This window comes from Hippichthys cyanospilos, chromosome 11 (genome assembly GCF_059441005.1).
Source record: "Hippichthys cyanospilos isolate Australia breed blue-spotted pipefish chromosome 11, RoL_Hcya_1.0, whole genome shotgun sequence".
In the NCBI taxonomy this organism is placed as follows: domain Eukaryota; kingdom Metazoa; phylum Chordata; class Actinopteri; order Syngnathiformes; family Syngnathidae; genus Hippichthys; species Hippichthys cyanospilos.
In genome coordinates, this window is record NC_142379.1 from 20009934 (window position 1) to 20037448 (window position 27515).

General features: G+C 38.3%; 1 protein-coding gene across 1 annotated transcript in view; it reads right to left on the reverse strand.

The window, feature by feature from the left end:
• Positions 1 to 3293: 3293 nt before the first annotated feature.
• pcp4b (Purkinje cell protein 4b) overlaps positions 3294 to 27515 on the reverse strand; it is a 48857-nt gene continuing 24635 nt past the window's right edge. Inside the window, exons 2-3 of the mRNA XM_088426752.1 lie at positions 17161 to 17212; positions 3294 to 3862 (exon numbers count right to left, since the gene is read on the reverse strand). Coding sequence (XP_088282878.1) covers positions 3732 to 3862; positions 17161 to 17212 — 183 coding nt within the window. The 3' untranslated portion in view covers positions 3294 to 3731. The remainder of the gene's footprint in view (positions 3863 to 17160; positions 17213 to 27515) is intronic.

Here is a 27515-nt window from a genome sequence, read left to right on the forward strand (position 1 = left end):
ATGTCTCTGTACGACCTCTTTTCATTCTGTGAAGCCCTTTGAGACTTCGGTGATTTAGGGCTATATAAATAAAATTTGATTGATTGATTGATTGATTTTTTTTAAATAAGCATTTAGCATTTACCAAATAACCCAAATAACATTGACCTAAACTACTGAATTCATCCTTATCATCACTGGGGATAACTTATAAGTCTATTTCTTGAATTTATAGTCTGTCATCCTCGTCGTAATGCTCATACTCTATATCCTCTTCTCCCACTTTCAAGTTATTGTTGATGGAAACGGCTTATGTTTCAAACGCTGCCTGTTCTCGTGACTGCTTTCTGAGTTGATACCTCAACAAAGGAAGGAGAGAGAATCATCCAATGGTCTAGAGACAGGTTCTAATTTATCTTCCACTTCTGTCTTCTCTTCGTCCGAGACAGGATTATATGGTTTGGGACTCTCAATTGTTGCCTTGATTTCTTAAACTGCTTTCTTATTTTTGTTTTGGAAAAAGCCCATACCATTTGTAACAGGTGAGAAGAAATACTGCATGAATTACGTAATGTAGCTGGGCTTAAATCTATGACTTTATGAGAAGCTGACAGGTGTGATTGCTCTGTGGTGGTACACAAAGAGCTGTAAACAAGAATAAAGAAATGAGAAAGTTATAAATGCAACATACCTAAAAAGAGTGTGTGAATGTGTGAAGCAATCTTATTTAAGGGGTTAGTCAAGTCAGATGTTTTCTGTGGAATAATAGGCTCTACATGCCCCCATTTTTCTAAACAAGGTTTGCTAATATTATTTTTGTTGAACATAAATTAAGCAGGAAAACCCACGTGTTGGGGTCTGGCCCATGCCGTTTGCAAAGAATATTTACCTAATGCTAGTTCCAAAGCTAATGAAAATCTCACGTCACTTTGTGAGTTTTGCGTTGTTTTGCTTACAAATGTAACTGCACCATTTTTTTTTTTTTTAATTACAGGGAAAAAGTGTCACATTCCTGCCATGTCTTGTCTTATTTTGTTCTTTGTGTCTTGGCGAGGTACTGCTTCTGCCACAAAGGAGCTGGTTCGCCGCTCATGCACACCTGTTACCTGTTTGTCATCAAGGGCATTATAAGGGTGGCCATCACAGGAGAGCGACACTGGGGTGTTCCTTCGCCACGCTTCCTGCTGCCAAGTGAATTCTCCAGTGTTCCCTACGCTTTTGTGTCTATTTGGGTTTGTACTTTGCTCTTTTGGACTTTTTGCTTATTGATGACTTCTGTTGCTACTTTGTCCTGGTTGCTCTCCTGCAGACCCCCAACTCCCTTGTGGCGTCGCCTCCTTGTTGGACTCATTCTCCTAGACAGTTTAGTCTCTCTTTATGTTGGTACTTTGTGGTTTTTGTTGTACTTGGCCAGTTTTGGACTATTTCTGTTTCCATGCTTGGCGTGCACTTTCCGTTCAATAAACTTTTACAAACTATTATCTCAGAATGTCTGGTTGGGGTCCTTAACTCGCCAGAGTCCTGGGATAACTCATGACAAAAAGAGTAAAGTTTGGCTGATAAATGCTACTGTATCTGAGTCGACAGTTAACAGCTGTTACAAATCAATCGACATGTCAGATACACCAACTTCACTGCTTTCCAACCTCCAAATTTGCTCATTTGGGCACCGTCCCAAAGGGCATAGGAAGCTGATTGGTATTGTATACCTCCTGTTAATTAATGAAGTAGTGATCTACCAAATTAATCAACTATTCCAATAATCGAGGACATGTAATTGTTTAGTGCTTTTTTTAACCTCATATTGTCCAAAATCTTCGGCAATAATTAACCGCTTTCTATAAGTCTTTCATGTAAGTCTGTTATTATTTGTATTTAAGGAGTTTGCAGACCTCTGCTTTTGGAAAAGGATGACCAATCCAGTAAATGGATCAGTTTCAGAAAGTTTGAGTATAATATCAGTCCTTCTTGTGTGCTTCACATTGAAGCACATTGCTTAATTACTTCCTTGTTTTTTGTTAATATTTAGTAAATGGGGGGTATTTGATACACTTTATTGAAAAATGAAATTTGATCTGATTTTTTGATTAGTTAAAATATTTACATACCAAATTGTACTTTGGTGAGATTGGGTACGTGAATGGTTGTTCGTCTCTGTGTGGAATTGGCTGGAATCCAGTTCAGGGTGCCTTCGCCTATTGCCCGAAGCCAGCTGGGATAGGCACCGGCAAGCCTGCGAGCCTTGAATAAGCAGCTCTAGAAAATGAATGGCCGAATGGAAGACATAATTGAAAGAATAATCACTTAGATTATGTAATGTATGGTGACAAAACAATCTTCTGCTTCTGCTATACCTGTGCGTAATGCAGTAAGCACAATCTTGATGCCAAGTAGCTGTTGATGTTGCAATGTCACCACAAGTTCACATCAGCAATGCACAGCAAAGTGAGATAAAGACCAAAATTCTGTTTCAAAGTGTCATCTGGCACACAGTTGAGCATGACTGCGCAAACGGAGTTGACTTTATAATCCTTATGCAGGCATTTTTGTATAATCAGCATTCTGTGTTTGACTTGTGATGTTTTTTTTTGTTTGTTTTTTTTACCTGATTCACCCTTTTAGTTGAATCAGGACATGTATGTAAGTGACCCACTTGTTTTAGTGAGACATCTTGCGCATCAGTGTCTGGAGGTGGACCGCTAACGCCTTCCTCTTGGAAACACAGCTTTCTTTGAATAACTTCTCTGTGAGTACCCTGTTAATAGCCTCGACCCGCAACACACACAACCTGAACTTCAGGATCGATTGGAGATCCGGTTGCTAGACAGGACGGACAACGTTGCTCAAGGACTCCTAAGGAGTTTGCGAAGCCCCTGATAGCAGCAATGATTCTCTGAATTGCCTCCTCAGACTTTTTGACCTGGGCAGGCTCTAGATAACGGTGCTTGCCAACATTCAGTATTTCAGGATCGTCACTCATGCCATGCATCTCAAGTGTAAGCTAATGGAGGTTAGCACAGGCAGAGTTTGTATGATGCCACTGCCGATTTGTTCCAAAGATGATGAAGAGACTGAGTAAATCACCGGCAATGTAGAAGGAGACGTTTGCATTGTATCCATCATATCCAGTATGACATTGGAACTAAAAATTGATTAAAATTGTGTCTAAATATTGACATATCTATTGTCTAATTGTAAAGTATTGCTTGATACAACGCATTTAAGAAGAGTGTTTCCCCACCGACAGTGGCTGGGAATCAAACCTGCTTGTAGTGTACAACAAAATTTAAATTCATATAATGCACACACTGGAAACTTGTTCCACAAACAGTCTTTATTCATTCGGTGTATACATGCGGGTATAGCGAAATCATCTGCTAGAAAGGGATGCAGGCTAATTTGACTAAAAACCATCGTTACTATATCAAACCTTTTAATCCATCGACTAACACAATAATTACTCGTTCGGGAACTATCAAGGCTGGGACAAGAAGAAAAATCAGATCACAAACACTACTTAGTGATCTAAAAGACAAATATGTCAAGAAAAAAACTTTCTCATATACTCTTCCATATGCTTCTGGTGATTAATTATAAATACGACTGCAACAATACATTGTTTTTCCTTTCACAGACATATGTTTAACAAGCTACTGCGTTCTTTCACCATCCCGAAAACTCTCATACAGCCAGTGGAGTTCAAACAGGTATGACTCATGCAAATGTCACTGTGTGGTCACAGTGGCGGCCAACTAGGACTTCTCGTCACGTTTCTTCTTCTGGAACTTCCTGAATTGCGACTGGATGGCTACAGCTGCCTTCTCAGTCTCAGGGTTTTCCATGTCGATGTCAAAGTCTTCCGGGACGTCCGTCTTGGAAGCATCTGAAGATCAAAAGGAATGGAGGAATGTGACATGAGAATATGTCAAAAGACAGGTAATTTCCAAGGTTTAGGAGTATTTCACCTTTCAAATGTACGTCAATCCAAAGCTTTTCCGCACAATAATATGTTGCATGTGCCCCCACTAGTCTTAACATAAAATTCTGGTTAATACTTTGTTTGTGGAATATGAATTAAGCACAAAAATCCAGCCAGAGTGCCCGGAGAGAACATGCAAACGCCACAAAGGAAGGCCGGAGCGGGGTGGGTTTGAACTTGGAACTTTAAACTGTGAGGCGGACGTGCTGACCACTCTTTCACAGAGCTGTCCTTAAATCATGTTCCATCAACACAATATTAATAAGTGCCATGTTTAGACTAGAAAATGCATAGGAAACTTGTGTTGACTTCCCTTTAAAGTTAAATGAAATGTGAAATGCGTCCATCCTAAAGATGTGTATATGTAGATATAGGCATGTCATTGATACTGAGGTAAATTGCTGTGTAGCGTTAAGCACAGTATCCAATTTACAAATGTACGTCAATTTTTTTTCACACATTCACATTTATACCGTATTGGCAAGGAAAATGTATGTGAATTTGTAGCAACATTTGACACTGATACAAAATTGTTCTGTCATGCACACAAACGTATCAGAACAAGGACTGTAATCCACAGCTTCCCCAGCATCAATTAAATGTCAATTCCCATTATTGGGTGAGCAGAGCGCATATGTCAGTGAAACTGGAATCTTAAGGGCTTTAAAGGTCATGGCACATTAACATTTACTCTGCGAATTCCACTGAGGTTCAAACATCTGTCAGTAGCTCCACGAAGTAGAAGTTGGGAAAATGACCCTCCCTACGCCATATATGTTCTTCAATGATTTTGTTGCATTTGTTTTAGTTTGACAGTCCCCCGACAGACTAATTAAGAAGCAAAAAACAACAGAAGCCACGGAAGTGCACAGAGGACAGAAAAGCAAACCTGCATCTGCATTGACGATGTAGCTAATCCCCCATGATCCCTTATGGCTGATTCTGACTCCTCCTTTCTTGCTGCTCAAGGGTGACTCACTAATCATGGTGTCAGGACAAGATAGTAATGCTAAATTAATTACTATTGAATTTTCCACTGCTCCGATGATGGCTGGTTGGAGCCCCAGAAGGAAGCACTGACTACTACATACAGTCAGAGGTTTGGAAACACCTTCAAATTCACTTATACACATCCATATCAACAAGCTTACTGAGAAAATTCCAAGATATGCAAAGCTGTTATCTGGGTTTGGGCAAAAGGGTGCCTACTTCAAATAATGAACAATTATAAAACATTCTGCTCTCATTAACATTTGTTTACCTAACAATTCCATCAAAATGTTGATAACTTAAACATTGATCTGCAAGTGAATTGAATTAAAAAAAAAACACAGAACAAGAGGATCTATTCAAAAGCTGTTCTATCTGTGACTATATTTAATTTAGAATACAAACTGGATGGAAGAGTGGAAGCCCGAACATGTATTGATCTGCCAAAGCGTTTAGGGTAATTTCAAAAAACATAAAAGAAAGACTATCTTCTGTGATGGTGGATGTCTTCTGAACAGTTTCAAAAAAAGCTCTGTTCTCCGAGCCATGAGCATCCGCTTTCGCCAAGCTGCTTGACGCATGTGCGGTGGATGACTTGTAGACTTGCTTTCCCTGGTAGCTTGGTTTGACCTAATCTCAATTTGTATATTGTTACTCAGTCACAGAAGAGAGAGTTGTATCCACGGGCGGCAATCCACACAAAAGGTTCAAGCATAGACGTAAAGTGGTGTATAGTGAACTTCTGTAGTTGCCAGAGTGAAACTTGTATTAATTCACGCTTGATTTTTTTTCCGTTTGTAGTCACAATAAATTAATTAAAACGCACACAATTTTGGTTATCAGCCACAATGAAAAATTTCACACACACAATTAAGACTCGTACCCAAAAAATATTACAGATACGAAGGATTAAACTATGGATTTGAATGGTTATAAACACACATACGTCTTTTAGACCGCAATCTTACTCCATAGCAATTTGGCTCGTCCAATCTAAGCTTGAACCTATATACTGTAAACACTTAACAGTTGTCGAAAGTTGATTCATATTGCTTTTTTCTTTTGGTAATGTTAAAAAGGATACAGGTTTAATTATCACTTCATCAACGGGACCGACTTTACAGCCAAGTTGCCGCTTTGGTTGAGTCATTTTGGGATACTGCTATGAGTATACCCCTAGTGGAGTCTGGAGAAAATGTAAATCAAACTAATACAAATGAATTAACATCTAAAACATGTATAAAGACCTGCGAGCAATTAGGCTTACAAACGCCTCTCAGAACACATTGTGATTGCCTCTCCTGGTTACTTATCAAAGAAAACAGATTCCAAATGACAGAATTGTATGCACTGCTCCTGTCCTCCCTTCTCTCATTAGTGTGCCATCGATGTGGCTAATAGTTGTGATATTTTGAATGAACCTGCAGTAGTTGAGGTGTCCACATATAATTTTGGGGACGGTTGATCCCCGTTTTTAGACATTATTAGCAATGTATGCACATTGACTTTGAATGGACACATTTTATTCAGTTCTTACATGTCTTGGGAAGAGTGAGCAATATGGAAGTTGTTTGAGGTTGTTCATAAAAAATAGACAATCCTGGCCAAAAAGCCCCTTTAATTTCTGAGTATATAATAACAACTCCATGCCACTGTATGATCAACTGTTCTTTTTCTATCGTGGTATCAGAAAATACACAAATGTAAAAACAAAACACAAATGTAAAAGCAAAATACACTTGTGAGGTTCTCTGAGCTGTAATCTCATACAACTGTGTTTGAATTACAAGTCTTTGATTTTTTTTCTGTGTGTCAATGTTGGATTGATTTAGCATTTTGGGGCGTACGTGTTGGAGGTTCTTCTCTACCTCTAATTTCATGGGCGCATCATGTTAACAAGAGGTCTGAGGTAAGTTTTCACCGTCTCACTGTGAGACAATGATAGATCGCTCTCACTCTGAGGATGTGTCTCTCCCCCGAGCACAGTCGATCAGCCTATTACCTCTGACAGGACCACCAGTGTCTTCACATAATGAGCATGTAAAATCGGCTGTCAGTGGAGCCAATGGTGTTCATCTCCACTTTTATATGAAGGGGGATGCATTGTTGATAACCTCCGGAATCTATTCACCAGGCGATAAATGTGTGGTTTTTGGAGTTTATTTCAGACATGACTCCATGGTGCAAATTTTTCTATGGTTGTGTAGATTGAATGGGTTCACAAGTGACCTGATAGGACTTGTCTGACTCTTAGAATGTCTCTTAACAGTGTCACTGGAGAGGCGTGAAATGCTGGACTTCTTATTGATTTTGCCGCTTTAAAAGCAGTTGAGTCATGAGAGAGGGGTGCATCAAAGAAGGACCTTATAGACCTTCACACAACTGAGAGACTTGGAAGTCAAAACTTTTCCTCAAGTAATGCAAAGTTTTAGACCTGGAGAGGACGTTTACTTTTGGCTTAAGGGGTTGCTTTATATGATACATTCAACAGTCAGTCCAATGTTGAGAAAATTGCAATGCTAAAGGTGATGATGTACAGCCAATATATTTACAGTACCACACTGGAAGATCAAGTGTACTAAACCTCTTGGACAATCTTCAGTGATTTCTGATTTTTATTTTCCTCCAAATATTTTTCTTATAGTAAAGATAGGAAATGAATTGCAACCTTGAATTATAAGTTTATTTCATTTTATGACCACAGTTATAACTCAAATCATTGGTATATAACCTCCTTTTCCTATTGAAATGAATGGTATTAAATAAACAAAGACACAACAACAACAACAAATTCTATTTTACAGTGTCAAAATGAACAGTAATGACATCATTCAATCGAGAGTAAATAGATAAAGTGAACTCATGTACCTCCACAATAAACACTTTCAGGAGACTCCAAAAACACCAATACAGTGCTGTGAAATAGTGTTTGCCCCTTCCATGAGTTCTGTTTATGCATATGAGGAGAACGCCAGTTTGTTCCCTCAAACTCAAGTGCTCTTGGATCAGAAACAGACCAGCACCCTGGAAAACACACTGGAAAACCTCGAGGTGGACTTACCTCGAGGTTTTCCAGTGGCCAAGTCAAAGTTCAATTTTAAATCTACTTGAGATGGGCAGTTCATGCTAGAAAACCCTCCAATATGGCAGAGTTGAAACAATTCTCCAAAGAAGAGTGATCCCAAATTCGTCTACAGCGGTGTGCGCAACCATCATCAATTATTGCACACTTTAATTGAAGTTATTCCTGTCAAAGGTGGCACAACTTGCAATTAGCTTCAAGAGGCAATTACTTTTCAACATTATACCATAAAACCATATTGGTTTGGTGAAATCAAACATTTGCGACTAGTAAATATGCAAGACAGAAATCAGGAAGGGGCAAATACTTTTCCTCAACACTGTATATTTGTATCAAAAATGCATTGCATGACAGTTTTTTTCTGTTTCTAGCTGAAAGTCAGCATGAGAAAACAAACATGCTCTCCAAAACCCTTGAAGTGCCACTGTGTGCTTGTGAGAGAGACCTGCAGCGATCAATACACATACACACAAAGAATGGTATTGATTACTACTGTGGGCTTGGTTGTTCACACTGTGTCAACTTTTACTTTGCTTTCGGGTGGATGCACATGAGTAACCTATGCACTAAACGCGGTTGTGTTCAAAGACTCAAAAAGAGAATGACGCAAAATGATGTTTGAGTTGTCCCTGCAGCGAATGTCTCCATAGGAGTGAACATGAGATAAATTCAGCACGGCAACAACTGACTACAGTAACGCTAATTAAAAATGGATGTCGGAATTGGGTCATCATCGCTGAGAGCCCACTGCAATCTATTTATAAAAAGGATAACTTTGATCTCTAAAGGTGAGCTAAGTTGAATCATTCCAGAGCCTATTCAAAACCTTGGAGGAGGAGCGCTTACTCGAGCAGACTTACAGATAAAGTAAAGCAAAGCTGCATTTTTTTTGTGCAAAATGCGCTATGCAAATAAAGTTTGCCAGCCTCTGCGGATGATGGCACACCGGTAAAGTGTACCTCCAAAACATTGTAAGCTTCTATTTTAAAGTTTTCGTGGAAGTTCTTTCACCTGACAATAGTGTACTTAATCATTTTAATCTGCTACAAGGTAAACTAAATTGTTTTTTGCAATGCAACGCACCGTTGACCGCTGACAAACCAGTCTTGCCAATTTCATTGCCGGATTCTGAATCAGCAGTGTTCTCTGCCTCAAATAAATACCCATGTTGGGCCATTTCCTCTTGACTTTACAACGATCTTGCATATCACTCATTGCGGCAAGGAATGGCCCTGTCAACGACTTGATGTCACATCCATTCCCAAAAACACCCCTACCTTAAAACTAACTAGGGTGATTTTGGGCAGACTGTTTTGACAAATACAGGACGAAACACTAAAATTGGAACACCAGCTATTCATCAACCTTTACAATATTGCACCATTTACCCACCAATACCTCAATGTGTTATCTCCGGATGTAGACTTAAAAAAATTGAAACTAAAATGTCTGGAATATTCACAGTTCACAATAGTTTGACCGCAATAGAAGCACTCCACTATTGCCTCATTATGGTATTTTCCCCGCTTTGCGACAAAAACAACTGTCATGACCCTAGGCGCTTGGCTGTATTTGTGTTGTTTTGTCTCCACCTGCAGCGTTTTTAGGTAATTGCACTTTTTTTCAGTTGCTGTCAAACTTGCCTCCCTGCAACGTGTCACTACAATGCTGGTCTGCTATTGGTCGGCCTCACTCGCTTCAAAATAGCGGTATAGCTTTGTTTGATCATGAGCGGTTACAAAACCCTATTTATAGTGCATTTTACTGCTTAATTCAAACTTGAAAGGTTTAGCCATGGGTCCCAAGATTGCTAGTGATGTTAAAGAGAGAAGTAAGAAGATGATTTATACAGAAACGAAGCTGGAGATAATAAAAAAATACGAAGCTAGCCTAGCCTAGGGTACCCTTACTAGGGAATATGGGCATAACAAGCGCCACTCAAAGGTAAATAAATTGGCACGTATAATGATAAGCTTTAATTGCTAATGCGGGTTTATTGATGTTTAAATGCTCTGAAAAAAAGCCTGTGTACGTGTGCATGAGGAGTCCATTCACTGAAGGCTTAAGTGTGAAATGCACGGACCGCCACTGCTGTTTAAAATTTGAAATGACTGAATGAGCCATATGACAATTAAGCAGAGGTATGCAAGTTGAATTTGTTTGTCGGTCCGACATTCGTCATTCATCTGAGCCCCAACCCCTTTCCGTCATCGTCGGTCCCGCATTTTTTCAAGCCAGGTGAAATTGAAATTGTCAGTCCGTCAGTCCATTGGTGTATTTTTGGCCAACCCTCCGCCACCACTAGAGGTTGACATTTGACTTTACTTTTTCTGGTATGTTCTTCATCAGGCACTAGTCTACTTCTGTCTGCACTCACACTAATTATTTTTCTGTTTTAGTGCTTACACTTAAAGTTAACACCATGTCTGTGGTTCTACAGTTGTACTGCAAGTGAAACACACCACAGTAACAGAAACACGGAAACAACGCCAGCTAAAGGGTTTAACTACCCCAAATTTGAGGAATGCAGGGGACAAGAGTGCAATTAGCAATCATGTCCACTGGATGGCATTATTATGCTTTACATGACACCCAAATTATGGATGTCCATTCTCATTTATAACTGCCTTCCCTACAACTACAGAAGACGGTTTAATTAACATTTGTCTGATTTGTCTAAATATTTTGTCATATATACACTACAAGTAAAACAAAGAATTGCTGAGGTTGAATTTACAAAAAAAAATGTCTTTAATTAGGAAAATAAAAACGTCTATGTTGCTTTTGCTTGCCAAGAACAAATCAGAGAAAGAATTAAAAAAATGTGTTCTGCATTCCCAGGATCTTATCAGCAAGAAACCAGAAACCAGAACTAAGAAATGGAGCAACTACAAAGGAATCTCCGGTAAAGTCAGCTGTGTTATATTTGCGAATGACAAGTGGTGAATTGAACCAACTCAGGTTTTTCACTCAACTGAACACATTTCTCCACTGCTTGGTGGTACTGTAAAGTCACATTGACTGCAGGCTGATTGTTTGGACTAGATAGAAACAGCAATATGGCAGCTACACATACAAGCCAGTTGAAATATATTTCAGAAAGCAAAAAGAGGGGTAATGGGCTGACGGACATCTGACGTAATGTCTTGCCAATGCCAACAATTGCAACAACGAATAAAAATTGCAATTCTGACATTTTTCATTTGCGTTTTTTTAGCATTCCTGTCATTTGTCGGCAAAACGGGTGACTGTTGGCGACGGACATCTATCATTGCTGATGAAGTGTCCACCTCTGCAATATAGCTTTATTTATCCGATCCAATCATTTAGTAATGTATTTGTCAGGTTTTTCAGTGGTGTCCATTAGGTTCACTAGATTATGTGCAGTGTTTTTGCTTTTTTTTTTTTTTTTTTTTTTTTTTAAATAAACATTCAAATAGTCCGGCTCTCGGCTTGTAGTTGTTTTTCCATTTGGCCCCCCTGTCCAATTTGACTTTGACACCCCTGCCTTAAAGCTTATCTTTCCATTCTTAAATATTATGGGTGCTACTCATGACTTGACTAAGTGAGGAAACTGTTGTTTTCTCAGATTGTGCGGGGCTGGTACTGAGAGCACAGTAATGAGCAAAAATGCTCCGAGATGAATGAATTAAAGTAAAAACACTATGGGAGTGTTTTTGGTGAGGAATTGGTATTGTATAATACATGCGCTTAAAGTTCATTGACGACTAAATGGTTGAAATGGGGGGTAAAATGGTTGTTTTTTAATATTTAACCTGCCTCAACCCTCTTGCTGTCCGTAATGAAAAACGGTCTAAATCTTACACACTGTCCCTTTAAATGTGACGTATATTTCCAGAATGCTTGAGGCTGACTCCAAGACAGTAAAATCACTATTTGTTTATGCTGTCTAGAGGGAATATTTACTGTGTTGCCTTCTGTGTGCATCCATGAACGTTTGATGGATTGCATTGGATTGTTCAGGTTATCGTTCATGCATGTTATATGTGGAGATTTGTGGCTTGAAATGTTTGTGTGCGTGCTTTTTCTTTTATTCAGCAAGCCATTAATATTGTCTATTTTTGTAATATGTCCAATCTCAGTTTTTGTTTGTTTATTCATTAATGCTGTGCATATTCAATGGGCAGTCGGGGAATAAAACCCTCATAAAATAAAGTGTGTGTGTGCGATCCAATTTCTCACTCGACCACATATGTAATATAATGAAAATGTATGTGCTATCGACCTGAATGTATTTTTGAACACGGACCAAACAGCACTGCTGCACAGACTGTTTTCCCCTGTTTGCATAAAGTGATTATCTGTCTTATTGTACAAATGGAATAACAGCACATTCCAAATCACTGCAGTAATTTGCAGCAGGCTAAATAACAAAAGGCATTACCAGCCGCTGTCTTGGTTTTCTTTTCTCTTGGTGTATTGACAGAGAAATTAACAGTCAACATGATTGGTGAAGGTTTTTTTTTTTTTTTTCTCCCTCAGGCTTCAGCAAATAGTGTAAATCTCTAATCGTCTCTAGTCTAATCGTCATCAGAGGATTTACAAAGCTGTGGGTCGTTTCATCTTTGTCTTGTGGTGATTTTATTCATTTGTTCAACTGAGTCAGACCATTTTACTGTATTTCTTTGTGTAAAAGTCGCCCCCCCCCCTTTTTTTTTACCTCAATTTGGGTGCAGGTTAAAAAAATTGCTAGTATAAGTCTACCCCTGACATTACTGGTTACATGGATCATGGCTATCCAATTAAAACACATGGTGTGTGTTATTAAAATGCTGAAATTACCATACGTTTGGATGCATTTCTTCATCGTACAGTATATCAAATAACAGAAGGGCTTGGGGCGGAAATGAGATAAGTGTGAGGCAATGTACGCGCACGCGTAGACACAAATGCTGAAACTAATGTTGCAACAATAAAACAACATGAATATGAATTTGTTGAAAAGCTCTAAAAGTCATCACTATTTGACATGACAAATAGCTCCTCCCATTTAAATCCCAGGCGTCATCTACTTCTTGCTCGTCATTTGCGTAAACATCCTCATTACTCTTCCATGGATAGTCATCTTCAGACCCGTCCAATTTGTTTAAAATGGAGGTCTCCGAAAATGCTGTTGCTGAAGCCTTCTTTACCCAAATGGCAACCGTGGCGAGATCAGAGCATGCTGCTCTTCGCTGTGTTTCTCCCCCCACCTGCTGACATCCACGCGTGCCATGCCAGTGCTATCACATTTTTGCGTTGAGCGGACAAGTCAAGCCGTCGTTTCCTTTTCATAATGGGTCAAAGTCCGCCAGAAAAATTATCCACGCAGCCACGTTGTTGACAACAAAGCGGTACCAAAGTGCATTTAAAAGTACAAATGCACTAAAACAGATGCATTCTATATTAGATTTAGAGGTATATAATCATTTTAAGCTTTGTAAATGACATGGTATGATTAATTTCACATTTAAATTAATGTTATTCAAATACAGATATGTAGAGAAAATTGGTCTGGGTTTGAGTTATGTGGGTGTAAGTCATCTACCCCAATATGAGGATTGAAAATGGCGGGAAAAAAACTTATCTTGTACAGGGACAAATACGGAAGTTAAAAATGATTCACAAGAAAGTCGTAAAGCCTGGCAGCATATATTAAAAAAGGTTACTTGAGAATAGAATTGGCTTTTGTATGAGGCAACAGTAACATGGGTTGAAAGGTCCTATACATGCAGAGTTTATTTTGCTGAACAGTGTGTTCTTGTAAATCACTAAGAGCGCTCACAGTAGCCTGGTGATGGATGGCCTGCTTTCGCTCACACAATCCTAACTTCAGGGGACAACATATTACCAGGAAGTGACAGATGAGCGCTTTTTCAAATGTGCCCGCTCTATGTTGCTGCCATGTCGACAATGATGTGACACTCTGCTGTGGTCAGTTTGTAATCAGATCTGATGGTAAGCCCTCAGGTCCCATAGTGTGTGTGTGTGATGGCAGGATGCGACGTTACTGTCAGTCTTTGGATGTGTGCCTTTAAAAGCTCATCATGAATACATGAGCCATCATGTCCTATAAACTCTGGTGGGATTTATCCTTCTTTCCACTCTACACCCGTTCGCCTCATTCAATCATTACCCAATGTTCCCTCTACGTCTTCCTGCAATCTTCTCGTTATTGCTTTGATTTAGGAAAGTGTTTTCAGACATGGTTCTTTTATTGTTACTATCACCATTTTCAAAATGGAACTTTCATCCATCTTACACTGATGAGGGTTATTATTACATTCTTGGATCGCTTAAAATATGAAAATCGACTGGTGGCTAGAGGGTTGCCAACATGCCCTTAGGCCAGATACAACACTCTAGATTGCAATAGATTATGCTCTGTCACAATGACATGATGCAACCTGGACTAATGCAAAAGGTTGATACTAGCCAGCAAATGGTTTGTGTGTGTGTTTGTTTTAGGACGATTACAATTGAACTAAACTGATTAATTTACAAGAAATCATGGAACAACTTCTCAGGTGCTGTAATTGGTTTCATTTATGGTTAAAACTATTATCCAAATATTGTTGTCCGCAAAATAAGCTGATCGAGATCACTTACAGAAGAGGGGGTCTGTATAATTACAAATAAAGTCTGATGTGATCCAGCAAGTATGAACACTACATGGATGAGAGACACAGAGCAACTCTAACCAAACAGTAACAACTTTAATCAAGCGAAGAGGGCTTTGGCTGTATTGTGGTCTTGACTTATGTGCAGCTGGTACAACCTGCTGCTAAATGACCAGTCAATTCCAAAACAGTCTATACTCACTCTGCAATTAACTTCTGTATTTCTCTTAGTACAATTCAAGTCTTTTTTTCTTCATTTTTTACACCCATACAAGGAGGGTCGACTTATATCTGCATTACTCAAAACAGACCATTTTTTCAACAGATAACAAATGAAATAATAACATATGTGACATAATAATAACATTACACAATAACATATAACATTAATTTGAATGTGAAATAAGTAATATGTCATTTACAAGGCTTACATAAAATGATTATACAATTCACACCTCTAATTTGTTTTAGTATGCATCTGTTTTAGGGTATTTGCACAAAACATTGCAACATGCACTTTCGGCAACCACCGCCTAATTGCCTCTTTGTTGTCAATAAAGAGATTGCATGAATATTTATTTTCGGGGGACTATGACGCATTATGTAAAGGAAAAGACGGCTTGACTTGTCTCCTTCAGCCCTTGGAAGATTGTTTGAAGAAGCTGGCATGGATGTCGCCAGGTGGGGGGAGAAAAAGCAACACGCAACCTTCCACACTCTGATCTCACAACAGTCGTCACTTGAGTAAAGAACATCCAAAGTAAGATGATCTGCAAATCATCTCCAAGACCTCCAGTTCAAACAAATTGGATGGATCCGAAGATGACAACCCGAGGAGGAAGAAGAGGACGTCCATGAGTTAAATGGGAGGAGCCATTTGGTGTGTCAGATCGTGATGATGAATTTTAGGGCTTTTAGACAAATTAATATTCAGCTGTGCCAAAACAAAACAAAATTAAGCATTGAAATTTCAAAAGACTTTATTGTTGCAATATCAGTTTTAGCGTTTGAGTATATGCGCACACATTCAATGCTCCGCAGTCTTTTCTCGATATACAATGTAGAAATGCCTCTAAAAGTACCGTAATTTCATCATTTTAATAACACCCCATGTTTAATAACACACCATGTGTTTTAATTGGAAAGCCAGGATCTATGTAGTCAGGGGTAGACTTATAATGGGTGTTTTAGAAAAATTCGCCTACAATGAAATAAAAAAAAAAGGAGGTCGACTTGTACTCTGAGGAATACTGTAGAAATCAGTTACCCGTGAGCTACGAAAAGATCCCTTTCGGTCATGACCATCAACATTGTGGGGTGGTAAAAAACAATAAGAGGATGGATGATACAGAACACAAGGTCAAGTTACAAACTACTCCATTCTTGAACATGGCCCTTAGAAAATGTACTAAATGATCAAAGTCCTCTAACACTTGATGCATTAATCTAGCAAGTTTTACACAAGAATTTGTGATTCATGTTTTTAATTTGCCTTTTATATTACTGCGTTGATTGATAATAAAGCATGTGATTTAGATGTTAGTCATCTAAACAGTTGAAAAGGCAAGTCATAAATTATAAATAAATAAATTATAACAAAATGAAAACACCCTTGTTTAATAAAGCAAACCACTTCATATATTTTGCATATTCGTTTTGGCACTTATTAATTTGTATTTTTTGTTGTTTTAGTTGAATTAAGTAAAATACTACAATGCTGTATTTTACATACTGTATGTATGTATGTCATGATACATATGTGTATATATCAACTGTATATGTATTTGAAATATCTTAAGCCCTTTGTGAGAAAGTGCAAAAATGTAGCCAATTCAACTTTTTCCCCACCTCATCTACAAATGACCTGTCCCCATCTGCCTTTATTGTATGGCTCTTGAGCACAAAAAAAAAGTTCGCCACTCCTGCAGTGACATCTAAAATCTGTACACTGCTGTCACAAACTGTATAGAAGATTGCCCTACAATTTGCTTCCACCACCACAAGGTCACTTGTGGGGGCTGCTGTTGCTCTAAAAACCACATCATCCTTCTCACTGTGTATGTAATATCAACAGTGGCCAGAAGCGGCGCCAAAAAAACAAAGATCAAGCACAAACGTATGAACTGTTAAACTAAATCATTTCCAAAACATTATTTTGGGTGAAGCCCACGTGGCCCGGTACCAGTTAATCCACGGACCGGTACCGGTGGTTAGGGACCGCTGCTCTAAAGCACAGGTTTCAAACTCCAGTCTTTGAGGGCCGGTATCCTGCTTGTTTTCAACTTTCTCTCTCCAGCACACCAGAATGGAAGTTCGACGCTTATGCTCTAAAGAGTATAGATTTCACATTTTCAACAATTAAAAAAGAAAATGAATAAATCCATGTTGCAGATGTGAGTGTTGTGTGTGCCAACATCTACAGTAAGTGCTGCTGCCCAAATGCACTTTATCATTCGATGAGGCTTAGAGTTTGCCGTGTGTGCCTTGTTATTTGACCTCAGAATGAGTACCTTGTCCCCCAGAAATTTTGTTGTTGCCAGCCACAGGCCCAGATCCTTTCCTCTGTGGAGATAGAAAAAACAAAGATGTGTGTTATTTTTCGCCTGTAAAGAAATATAAAAAGCCATATTAAAGCAATGAACATTCAGTCAACATACTATTGTGTTTAGTGTTGTGTCATTCCTGAGTAATTTGTTAAAAACAACAAATCTTGAGTGAATGTGAGTGAACGGGTAGCATCCTGAAGTGATTTGTTGTTCAGTGTCAGGCGTGAGAGGGACATTGAGTTGGGTACATTGGGTACTCTAAATTATCCTTAGGTGTGTTCGTGAGTGTGCATGTTGTTCTGTCTTTGTGTGCCCCGTGATTGGCGGGCAACGATTGCAGCATGGACCCAACAACTACCCGGAGACATCTCAGATAGGCTTCAGCACGGCCACGGCCTTTGTAAAGTCAAGCGATAATGCGATGGTGGTATCGTCAGGGCCAGCAAGGCCTTCTCTGCTAGCTTTAGTTAGAGTTTTTATCCAATCAGAATTTAGCTAACTTGTGTTGCCAGGCTCTAAGAAATCTACCCAAGGCCTTCAGAATAAACAGTGTGGGTGTCTGTGCACTGTAAGTGAACAGGAACATACAGGTGATATATAGTTGTGACAGCCAATCAGATCAGTTGGACGTGACATGTGATTGGATGGATTGGATGGGAGACAGCACCATGCAGCGCAAGCAAGCTACACAGTGTTGCTTTGTTAATTGGCATTAACAGTGTAGAAAACACCAGAATCAGAGTCGGGGACCTTTAGCAGACACATCAGATACATTTACTTGCTTTTTTAATACACAATGGCTGAAGGAGAGGACATGTCAACCAGGTCATTGAAGTCTTCTTAATGAAAGAAAGAAGAATGGATTTTGTGTTGAAATAAGTGTTTTGGGGGAGAGCCGTTTTGGTAAGTTCAAGCATTATTATTATTTTTTTCATTTTGAATATGTTTTTCTCATTTTATTTGGCTCATATTCAATTAATGGATATCATGTATTACGTGTACTGATAAATTGTAATTGCTGATGCAGGTTGACTGACGTTTGAATGCCCCGGATTGTAGTCTGTGTAGTACACAATTCAGGTGATGCAACGGCCAGTAATGCATTTGTTCCTTTTCTCCAGCCGTGGTGTTGGACCAACTAGGACATCACTCTGTGAAGGCTTGAGTGTGAACTCTACAGACCGCCATTGCGATAATGGCTAGATGGACGGATGGATGAATGCGTGAACACTGTACATTAGGGGTGGGACTCTTTGGCTGTCTCGCGATTCGATTCCAATTTTATATACACGTATAATGAAATGTTTCAATTACTGATGTTTGTTTATTGATGTTTAAATGCTCCAGAAAATAGGCTGTGTAGCCCAGTAATGCATTTGTGTGCTTCTGAGGGGGCCGAATCACAGAAGGCCTAAGTGTGAAATGCACAGACCGCCACTGCGTTATAAAGAAGTTAAAGCGACAAGACTGCTTTCAAGCAGTGCAAGCTTAACAATCTGGAACGGGCTGTGTGGCGACGTCATGGCACAGCACATCGTACGAAATCTGACAAGAAGCATATCGATTTGTACTTTATTTTAAAATAATTTAATGACCTGTTATATCACTCAAATCGTTTTACAAAATGATAGTCGCGATTCTGATGAAAATCGATTTTTTGGCACATCTCTACTTTACATACTGGCCCCACATACATCAAGATAAATTAGACGCACTAATTTTTACACTAGTAAGAAAAGGGTGAGCACAAGTAAGGGCAAAAGAAAGATGGATGTTTCTCTTAAATGAACTGATTTTAATGATTCCCTAAAAGTATTGTCGTGCTTATCATTACTACTAAAGGCGAGCATCTTCTTCAACATCCTGACAGTCGGCAAACTTAGTCTTGCCGACAAAAAAACAAACAAACAAAAAAACAGCATTATATATATATATTATATTTTGCAGTTTTGCAAAATATAGGTGCAATTAAAATGCTTTTAAAAATTCCTTAAAAACTGACAGTGCTGCTTAAAATCAGGTGTGCCTTATGAATAGATGTTAAGGTTAAAAAACGACACAGGGAATAAAATACATCTTCATTTTACGTACCATGCCATTTCATTATGTCTCAAGAAAAACAATGTTGTTGCACATATGTTAATTTGAAGTGAATCCCTTTCTAAAAATTACTCCAGTTCTATAGGATTTTTATGCATTCCTTTGCACTTAATGCTCATCTCTTGAAAACACACTCAATATCTAATCGATACCAGGAAACTATTTATGAATCTATTTTAAATTATTTTTTGTATTTTTAACTGAAACTATTTTGTGTAGGCCAATCACTCCTAAGTACCGTATATACCTGATTGCATCACATTCAATCTAGTTGACTTTTCCTTCACATCTGCTCCATGTTAAATAATTCAGCATGAGTTATCCATCTCTCGCAAGTGATGTCCTCGAGCATGTGTTTACAAATGCTGTGATAAGACCATCTATCTTCCAAGCCACAGCTCATAAACAAATTTACCCAGCAAACCACACATTTCTCACCCAAATTACAATCGTCATGTAAAATTCCCATCAACTGAACCAATACAGTTGATGACTTTATTTTACAGTTGATGACATTATTTTTCAACGAATGAATAATCGTCAAGGCGAAGAAAGCTTTCACGCAATCAAATTAAAGTATCTCTCGACAACACATCAACGTGAACCATTTTATAGCAGTCTGGCTGACTGGTTGGCAGCTCGTGTTTCAACTAAACAGTCAGAATAGGATCTGTGATGACAGAACAGGATCAGTACTGCCCCTGCCATTAAGACTTGCTTATAAAGCATTGGCAGGGGGAAATTGATGACTAAAAATTCTTTGTTCGGAGAGAGAAGAAAACAGCACAGCAAGGGTAGAGCAACAGGGAGGGAAGAACAGTGGGTGTTCAAATTCTTCAGTCAAACACATCTGTACAGGATGATGTTAGCTACATAAATCATAATCCCAGACCTTCAAATGCCTTTCAGCTAAAAAAAAAAAAATACAGTGTTCCCTCATTGCCTCAGGGTTTGGGTATTGCGGCTTCACTCTATCGCGGCTTTTCATTTAAACCACAGCTTTTTTCTATTACAGGTTGACGTCACTATTTGACTTGCAATTTTTCTTCCTTTTAAGTCAGTATTTTAGAGAATGTAACCTCCCTCAATAAATAAGAAAACAGTTTTACAAAGCGAATAGGTGTCTAAGATTCTTTGTCGCAAAAATGTCCTTAAAAAAAAAAAAAACTGGAAAAAAAAAGAAAATGTGAGTTTTGTTTTTTGGCACTTCAGTTATTTGGCAGTTAGGCCTCTCCCCCCAAGTCATTTGGGATAGCCTCTGGTACACAAACAATCACAATGAGGGAATGCTCTAAGCGAAACAGGTGGATGTCTCAGTTTTATAAATGGTTTCAGATGTGTACTTTGTACTATGATGAGGTTAATTTCAGTACTTTCTTTCCCACTGTCTGCTGAAGGTTGCAAACATTTGCCAAAAGTTTGTGACCTCGAACAAATCCAGAAAAGATCAAAAGAGTGGCTACCTTTGAGAACACTTTACGATGTTTGCACCTCAGTAGGGTGGATAGTTTTACTTTCTGTAGGTGTATAAAGCAGGATTGCAGAGGATTTGAAATTTAACTCATATAGAGCTCTATAGTGATGGAGAAATCAAAGCTTTTTGACCCTCTGAATCAGTCACGTGGCACGCAAGTTGCAGGCATATGTATATGCAGGCATGCACCTACAGTAAGTGGTACGTAAGTACACATGCAAGACAGAAATCACTGATGCATACTGTCGCGTGCTTCACTTCGTGCGGTTGCATGTCCTCCCTACTTTTTCCCATGACAATAACCATGCCTGGCTTGAAGCAGACTTAAATGGGGTGCAAGATTCACCAATCATGTCCTCAGCGAGCAAGTGAAACAGGTGCTTTTGATACAGAGTCGAACATTTTCAATCATCCTTTATTTGACGAGTATGAAAAGAGCACATGAATGTAGTACAACTTATGGCTAACGCACAAGCTCAGTGGTGAGCCGTCAGAGCCAGCAAGGCCTTCTCTGCTGGCCTAATATAACCTGACACTTTTCTTACTATAATAAACTATAATAGTTATTATAACTATAATGAGAGTCAATTTCGCTTTCTGCGAGCGCTCGGCAGGAGTCAAGCGTCTGTTTCGAGCGTGATGTCACTCGATGTTGCACCAGATAGTGCGGGTCATCGGAATCACGTATTGTGATACTTCCGTTGCGAGCGCTTGACGCTCTAGTCGAGCGCCTGCTTCACGCGTTACACTAGGGGTCACTAGGGCTCTATATCAATATAAATCTCGCAAATCTGAATTTGTGTACAGGTGTGAGGACCGTTTAGTGTGTTTAGGACTTTAGCAGACACCTCTGTGCCATGCAGGGCATTGCGTCGGTCCATGGGCGGTTTCTTTTACATGCGCCAACCTGAGAATTTGGTCACTGACATTAAACAAAACATAATACTTGCTGGAAGAAGGTCCAAGTTGTGGTGCAGGTGATGTAACATGTTTGTTAGGTAAGGTCGTCTTCAATTGCCCCTTTTTCAATAAAGATTTGTGATTCCCTGACCATTTTTACATTTTCCACCAATGCAGGTCTGTTTCAAATCCTTATAAATGTACTTTACACATTTTGGTCTTCAACATAGACTTTAAAGAGCCATTTTCTGATTCGGCAATATTAACAGATGTGGACTAGGAACACACTGGGGGATGTGTAGGGTAAAGCAAATAGAGACAAGGAAAGATTCAATTCAAGCACAATGTATATGCTCACACATTTGGTGACTCAGGGGCTATCATTGCAACCATGTCATTGCAATCCCTATTTGTTGGAAGTTTTTCTATTTGTTTGTGTCAAGACTTTAATAGCGGAGGAATCGAAAAGACATTGCAATATTTGTCCTCTTTTCCCTGCTTGTTTCTCAACATTATTAATTCAAAGGTTTCAATGCATTTCAAGCAGAGTCTGCTGCACTTTGATGCCAGGAAGGAGGGGGTGGGGGCTTGAAAGCTTCCTCTTTAATGGTGGATGCTCACCAATGCTCTGTGATTTGACATTTTATTTTTGTCAGGTTTTTGTTGTCTGTTTTCGGCTATCACTCTCACTCTTACTATCAGGAGAGTAAATGAGAGGTCATTTTAATTTTGATATTTTTTCAACCAGTTCATGATAGTTTGTTATTATTTATTGCCTCTCCTCTAGCATGCAACTGCAGCGTAGAATAGGGTTTATTAGAGTACAGTATTCAATTCCTTTGAAGCCTTTATTAAGTACCAAAAGTGATCTTGTCTGTCTACTTACATACCTAGAAGAAAATGTGCAGAGGTGCAATAATGTACTCAATCTGGAAGTGAAATTCATTTCATTTCAGTTTGACTGAGAGGTGGCTTGGAGTGAAGGCCAGTATTTGTGAATTTGCAATATATGTGCTGAGCACAACAAAATGAACTGGAGTGAAACCAACTGATTAACACAAATGTAACTGACAATATTTACTATGTTTACTCTGACTATTTAAAAACCAATTACCAGTAATTTCTGTATGTGCTTTTTTTTTTTTTTATAAGGCACAAGCGGACTGTCACAAGGTTAACATGTTGCAACTAGTTTACATGTTAGGCCATTTAGATTACGGCACAAATGCTCAATTTATAGATATCTTTAGAATTTATCACAATGATCAAGGAGGCAGGGAGGAGGAAGCGTTCTAGCTCACCGGTTCCGGGACTGATCCCAGTGTAAATTGCTATAACAGCATCTGAACGAGCAAGATTACTGAGGGGCGAAATACACACATATACACACTGGCCAACAAATCAGTTCACTTGTCAGAAGAACGCACACACACACACATACACACACACACAGACAAGCTGTGAGAAGAACAAATGAATATGTGGATGTGAAAACAATCAGGTAGAAGAAAACCCTGTAATTACACTGATGAAGGTGATGGAGAGCAGTGAGATTCAACTTGAACCTGTCGTTTATCATGAACGGCCTTAGAGGCATTCAAAGTGTATTGCAGTAATAGGCACACAAACATACACACACACACAAACACAATGCGACTGTGGCACAGGACAGCTTGCATAAGAACGTGTGCCTCTGGCCCTAAATTAAGGAGACTATATGAAACATATAAAGAAATATAAAGAAAATAAGTGGGCACACATTAACACACACACACAGACACACACACACAAAGGTTGAGTCAAGCAAAATTTGAACGAAAAGCACCGTGCATAAACTGTACTGCAAACACACTGCACATCAGAGATTATGTGAATATATGTTATCTGACATTCATGACTAAGCCTAACCAACATACAAGCTTTTTGTTTTACTGTTTTATGTTTTATTTTACTGTATCTAAATGCCCGAAGACTGCTAGGATAGGCACCACCAAGCCATTGAGGATAAGCAGCTATAGAAAATGGAAGGATTATGTGTTGGACAATGACGTGTTTTTCAGAAACAACCTCATTCAAATGCATTCGAGATTTGGTGGTAAAACGGTACGCAAATACCAATTGTAGATTTGTGGTATGAGTCCAGGACCACACATTTATGTATATATGACAGGTTTTCACAAAATTAGGGCTATGTTTCCAACAAAAAAAAGTTATTCATATATTCTAATTATAAACATAGGTCCTTCTAAAATGACATTAAGGTACCTTAAAAATTGACAAAGTTACTGCAATATGAATGTTCCCGGGTGTAAACCTAATGTATTCCTCAGAGTGCAAGTCAACCTCGCTTAGAAGTCCACCCCCCTTTTTTACTTCAATTTTGGTGAATTGTACAGAAACGCGATTATAAGTCTACCCCTGACTTAAGTGGTTACATAGATCATGGCTGTCCAATTATAGCACAAGGTATGTGTTAATAAATGAAAATGACGAAATTACGGTACTTTTAGACACATTTCTTCATCGTATATCGAGTAACATACTATTGCAGTTATGGGAGTGGGGCGAAAACGAGACAGGTGAGTGGCAATGTGCATGTAAGACACTGTAAGACACAAATGCTGAAACTAATGTTGCAACAATAAAATGATTTGGAGTTTCAAAGAAATACTTTTCTATAGTTGAATATTAATTTGTCGAAAAACCCTAAAAGTCATCATCACTATGTGACACGCCAAATAGCGTCTCCCATTTAACTCCCGGACGTTCTCTCTTTCCTGCTCGTCATTTGCGCAAAAATCCTCATTACTCTTCCACAAATAGTCGTCTTCAGACCTGTCCAATTTGTTTCAAATGGAGGTCTTCGAAGATGATTTGCTGATCATCCTATTTGGGATGTTCTTTACTTAAGTGCCAACTGTTGTGAGATAACAGCATGGACGGTTAACGTAATCCATCAAAGTTTGCTCGAAAAATTATCCACGCAGCCTCATTGTTGACCACAAAGAAGCAACTAGGCGATGCTTGATGAAGTGCATTTTTTGCAAAGTTCGTGCACTCTAAAACGGATTTATTAAATTAGCAGAACATATATATATATATATATATATATATATATATATATATATATATATATATATATGACTTATTTCGATTTTGAATTATTGTCGGAATGTTGGTTTGTTTTGACTTATGAGGTTATAAGTCAAACCCACTAATATGGGGATTGAAAATGAGGAAAAAACTCTGGACTTCTATTCTGAAAAATATGGTACATTTAAGAAAAACCTTTGACAGTTTTGGCATACATGTTTCAAATGACCATAATAACTAGTACCATAGGAAAACGATCTTGAGCCCAAACCTTTAGAAACTGTTGAAAGACCACTGGGGCATTAACTCCAATTGCAGATAAGGACATCATCTGATATTTTACAGTTTTAAGTGTAAGAGGTTTGACCTCTAAACAGATAAACGCTTTGAAGATCACATTCGACCTACAATTCATCTGCATGCATTAAATTCATTGCTGCATGCATTGTGTGCATTGATGTGTAGGGGAGTGGCTTTGGAGCGAGACTTGTTATCATGTTTTCATTGCTTGATAATGTTCATATGATTTTAAATTTCATCCCACTGGTGTTAGTTATTACTATGCCAAGCACAATTCATTTAACTGAATCGTCAGTATAATTGTGACACATCTTCCATAAATAATTGTGTCCATGATCTGGCGTATCATCTGTCATAATCATTGACATTAACTTGCTCAAGGAGTGTTCAAAACATTTACATTGCATTTAGTCGTGCCATTTAATTCTCAAATGTTTCTTCTCTCCCCTGTCAGTCTTCTGGTATAGAATTCGTACATTTGGTTAAAAGAAATAGTCGAGACTCATTTAAGGAAAGAGATCCTGGAACGATCAGGTATTTATTTGGATTACTAATATGCTAACATGCCAGTATTTGCCAATATTTAACGACATTAACTTCTTGTTTACTGTTGCTATGCAACATCAGTCATACACTATGTTGATTTTTGTGCTGGAAGGTCACATTATATTATTTTCAAAGTTTATTGGTTGAGATGTGCATTCATTTCTTTAAAGCATTTTTGATATAATGTTAGAGGCAAGAAACTCCGGACAGTTTAGAGACAGCTTTATCAGGACAACCTAGCTAGCTAGTTGGCGAAAACTTTGTTTTTCAACGATGCACATCATCTACTAATCACTAATTTTCTTACACTTGTGTGAGTGCAATTTTAACGTTTGGCCCACTTTATTGTTTATGGGTAGTGTGATTAACTTTTTGCATGTTACAGTATTCAAACAGATTCAAACGTTGGAACACACAATATTATACACTTAATGGTTTGTATATAAATCACAATATTATACTTGAGGCCTGACAAAAAATCCTTGCAGTAGCAGCACTCTCAAGAGGTTGTGCAAACAGCTCTCTCAAGTGGCTGTGCAGGTGTGTGTGTGAGCATTCGCAAGATGATTTCATGAAGCATAAATAAAAGAAATGTGACCAAACCCATTAGTCTGTTGTCTATTACTGCCCAATCGCCTCTTTTTTTGAAAGAAAAAATAGACAAAATGGTTAACAAGTGCATTACCTGAGCTGCCAGACAATGGACTTGTTAACCATTTTGTCTATTTATATAATATATATATATTATATATATATATATATATATATATATATATATATATATATATATATATATATATATATATATATATATTGGACCCCCATGTAACAGTGTCCCTGGGTTATGTTTTTTTTTTCATATTGCGATGTGGAATACTGAGGGTTTTTGTCCCCCCTTTACGGCTTTGCGACTAAAACAACTGTCATGACCCTAGATGGGGTTGGCTGTATTTGTGTTGTGTTGTCTCCATCTGCAGGTGTTTTTAGGTAATTGCACTCATTTTCTGTTGCCACCACATGACGGGGATACTGGTCTGCTATTGGTTGGCTTCACTCGTTTCAAAATGGTAGAATGGTAAAGCTTTGTTCTATCGTGAGTCGTTACAAAACCGTATTTATAGTGCATTTTACTGGTTAATTCGAACTTGAAAGGGTTAGCCATGGGTCCCAAGATTGCTCGTGATGTTAAAGAGAGAAGTAAGAAGGTGATTTTGTTTTTTTGGAAACAAAGCTGAAGATAATCAAGAAATACAAAGCTAGCCTAGCCTAGGCTCTAGCCTAGGCCCTTTCTAGGGAATATGGGCATAAGAAGCGTCACTCATTGGTAAAAAAAAATGCTTTCTCTATTTTTTATTCATAAAGTTTTGTATACATGTATATTAAATATACGAAACACTTACTATACTACTTTGGTACCAATTTTTAATATGTATGTACAATTTTTATGTTTTCTAAACACATTAGCTATTTAAATATAAGTTTGGATTGCCCGACATATGGTGAATTCACCTTACGAGCCCAATCCCGGAACGGATTAATCTCGTAACATTATATATATATATATATATATATATATATATATATATATATATATATATATATATATATATATATATATATATATATACACACACACACACACACACACACACACACACATCTCGATCGATGGATAGAAAGAGAATAGAATAGCTATGCCAGAGTTGTCCATTCCCTGCACTGATTGTACAGTACTGCTAGGCTGATGTGTTTCATATGTCTGTTTTACATGTATGTCTGTTTTATACAGTGCTGGGGACAATATTGCTCATCTTATCTTATCATTAAACCCATAAAATTGAAGCGGAGAGTCTGAACTTATTTTGAATTCAGTGAGCTGATGTATAAAAATCAAGACTTTATAACT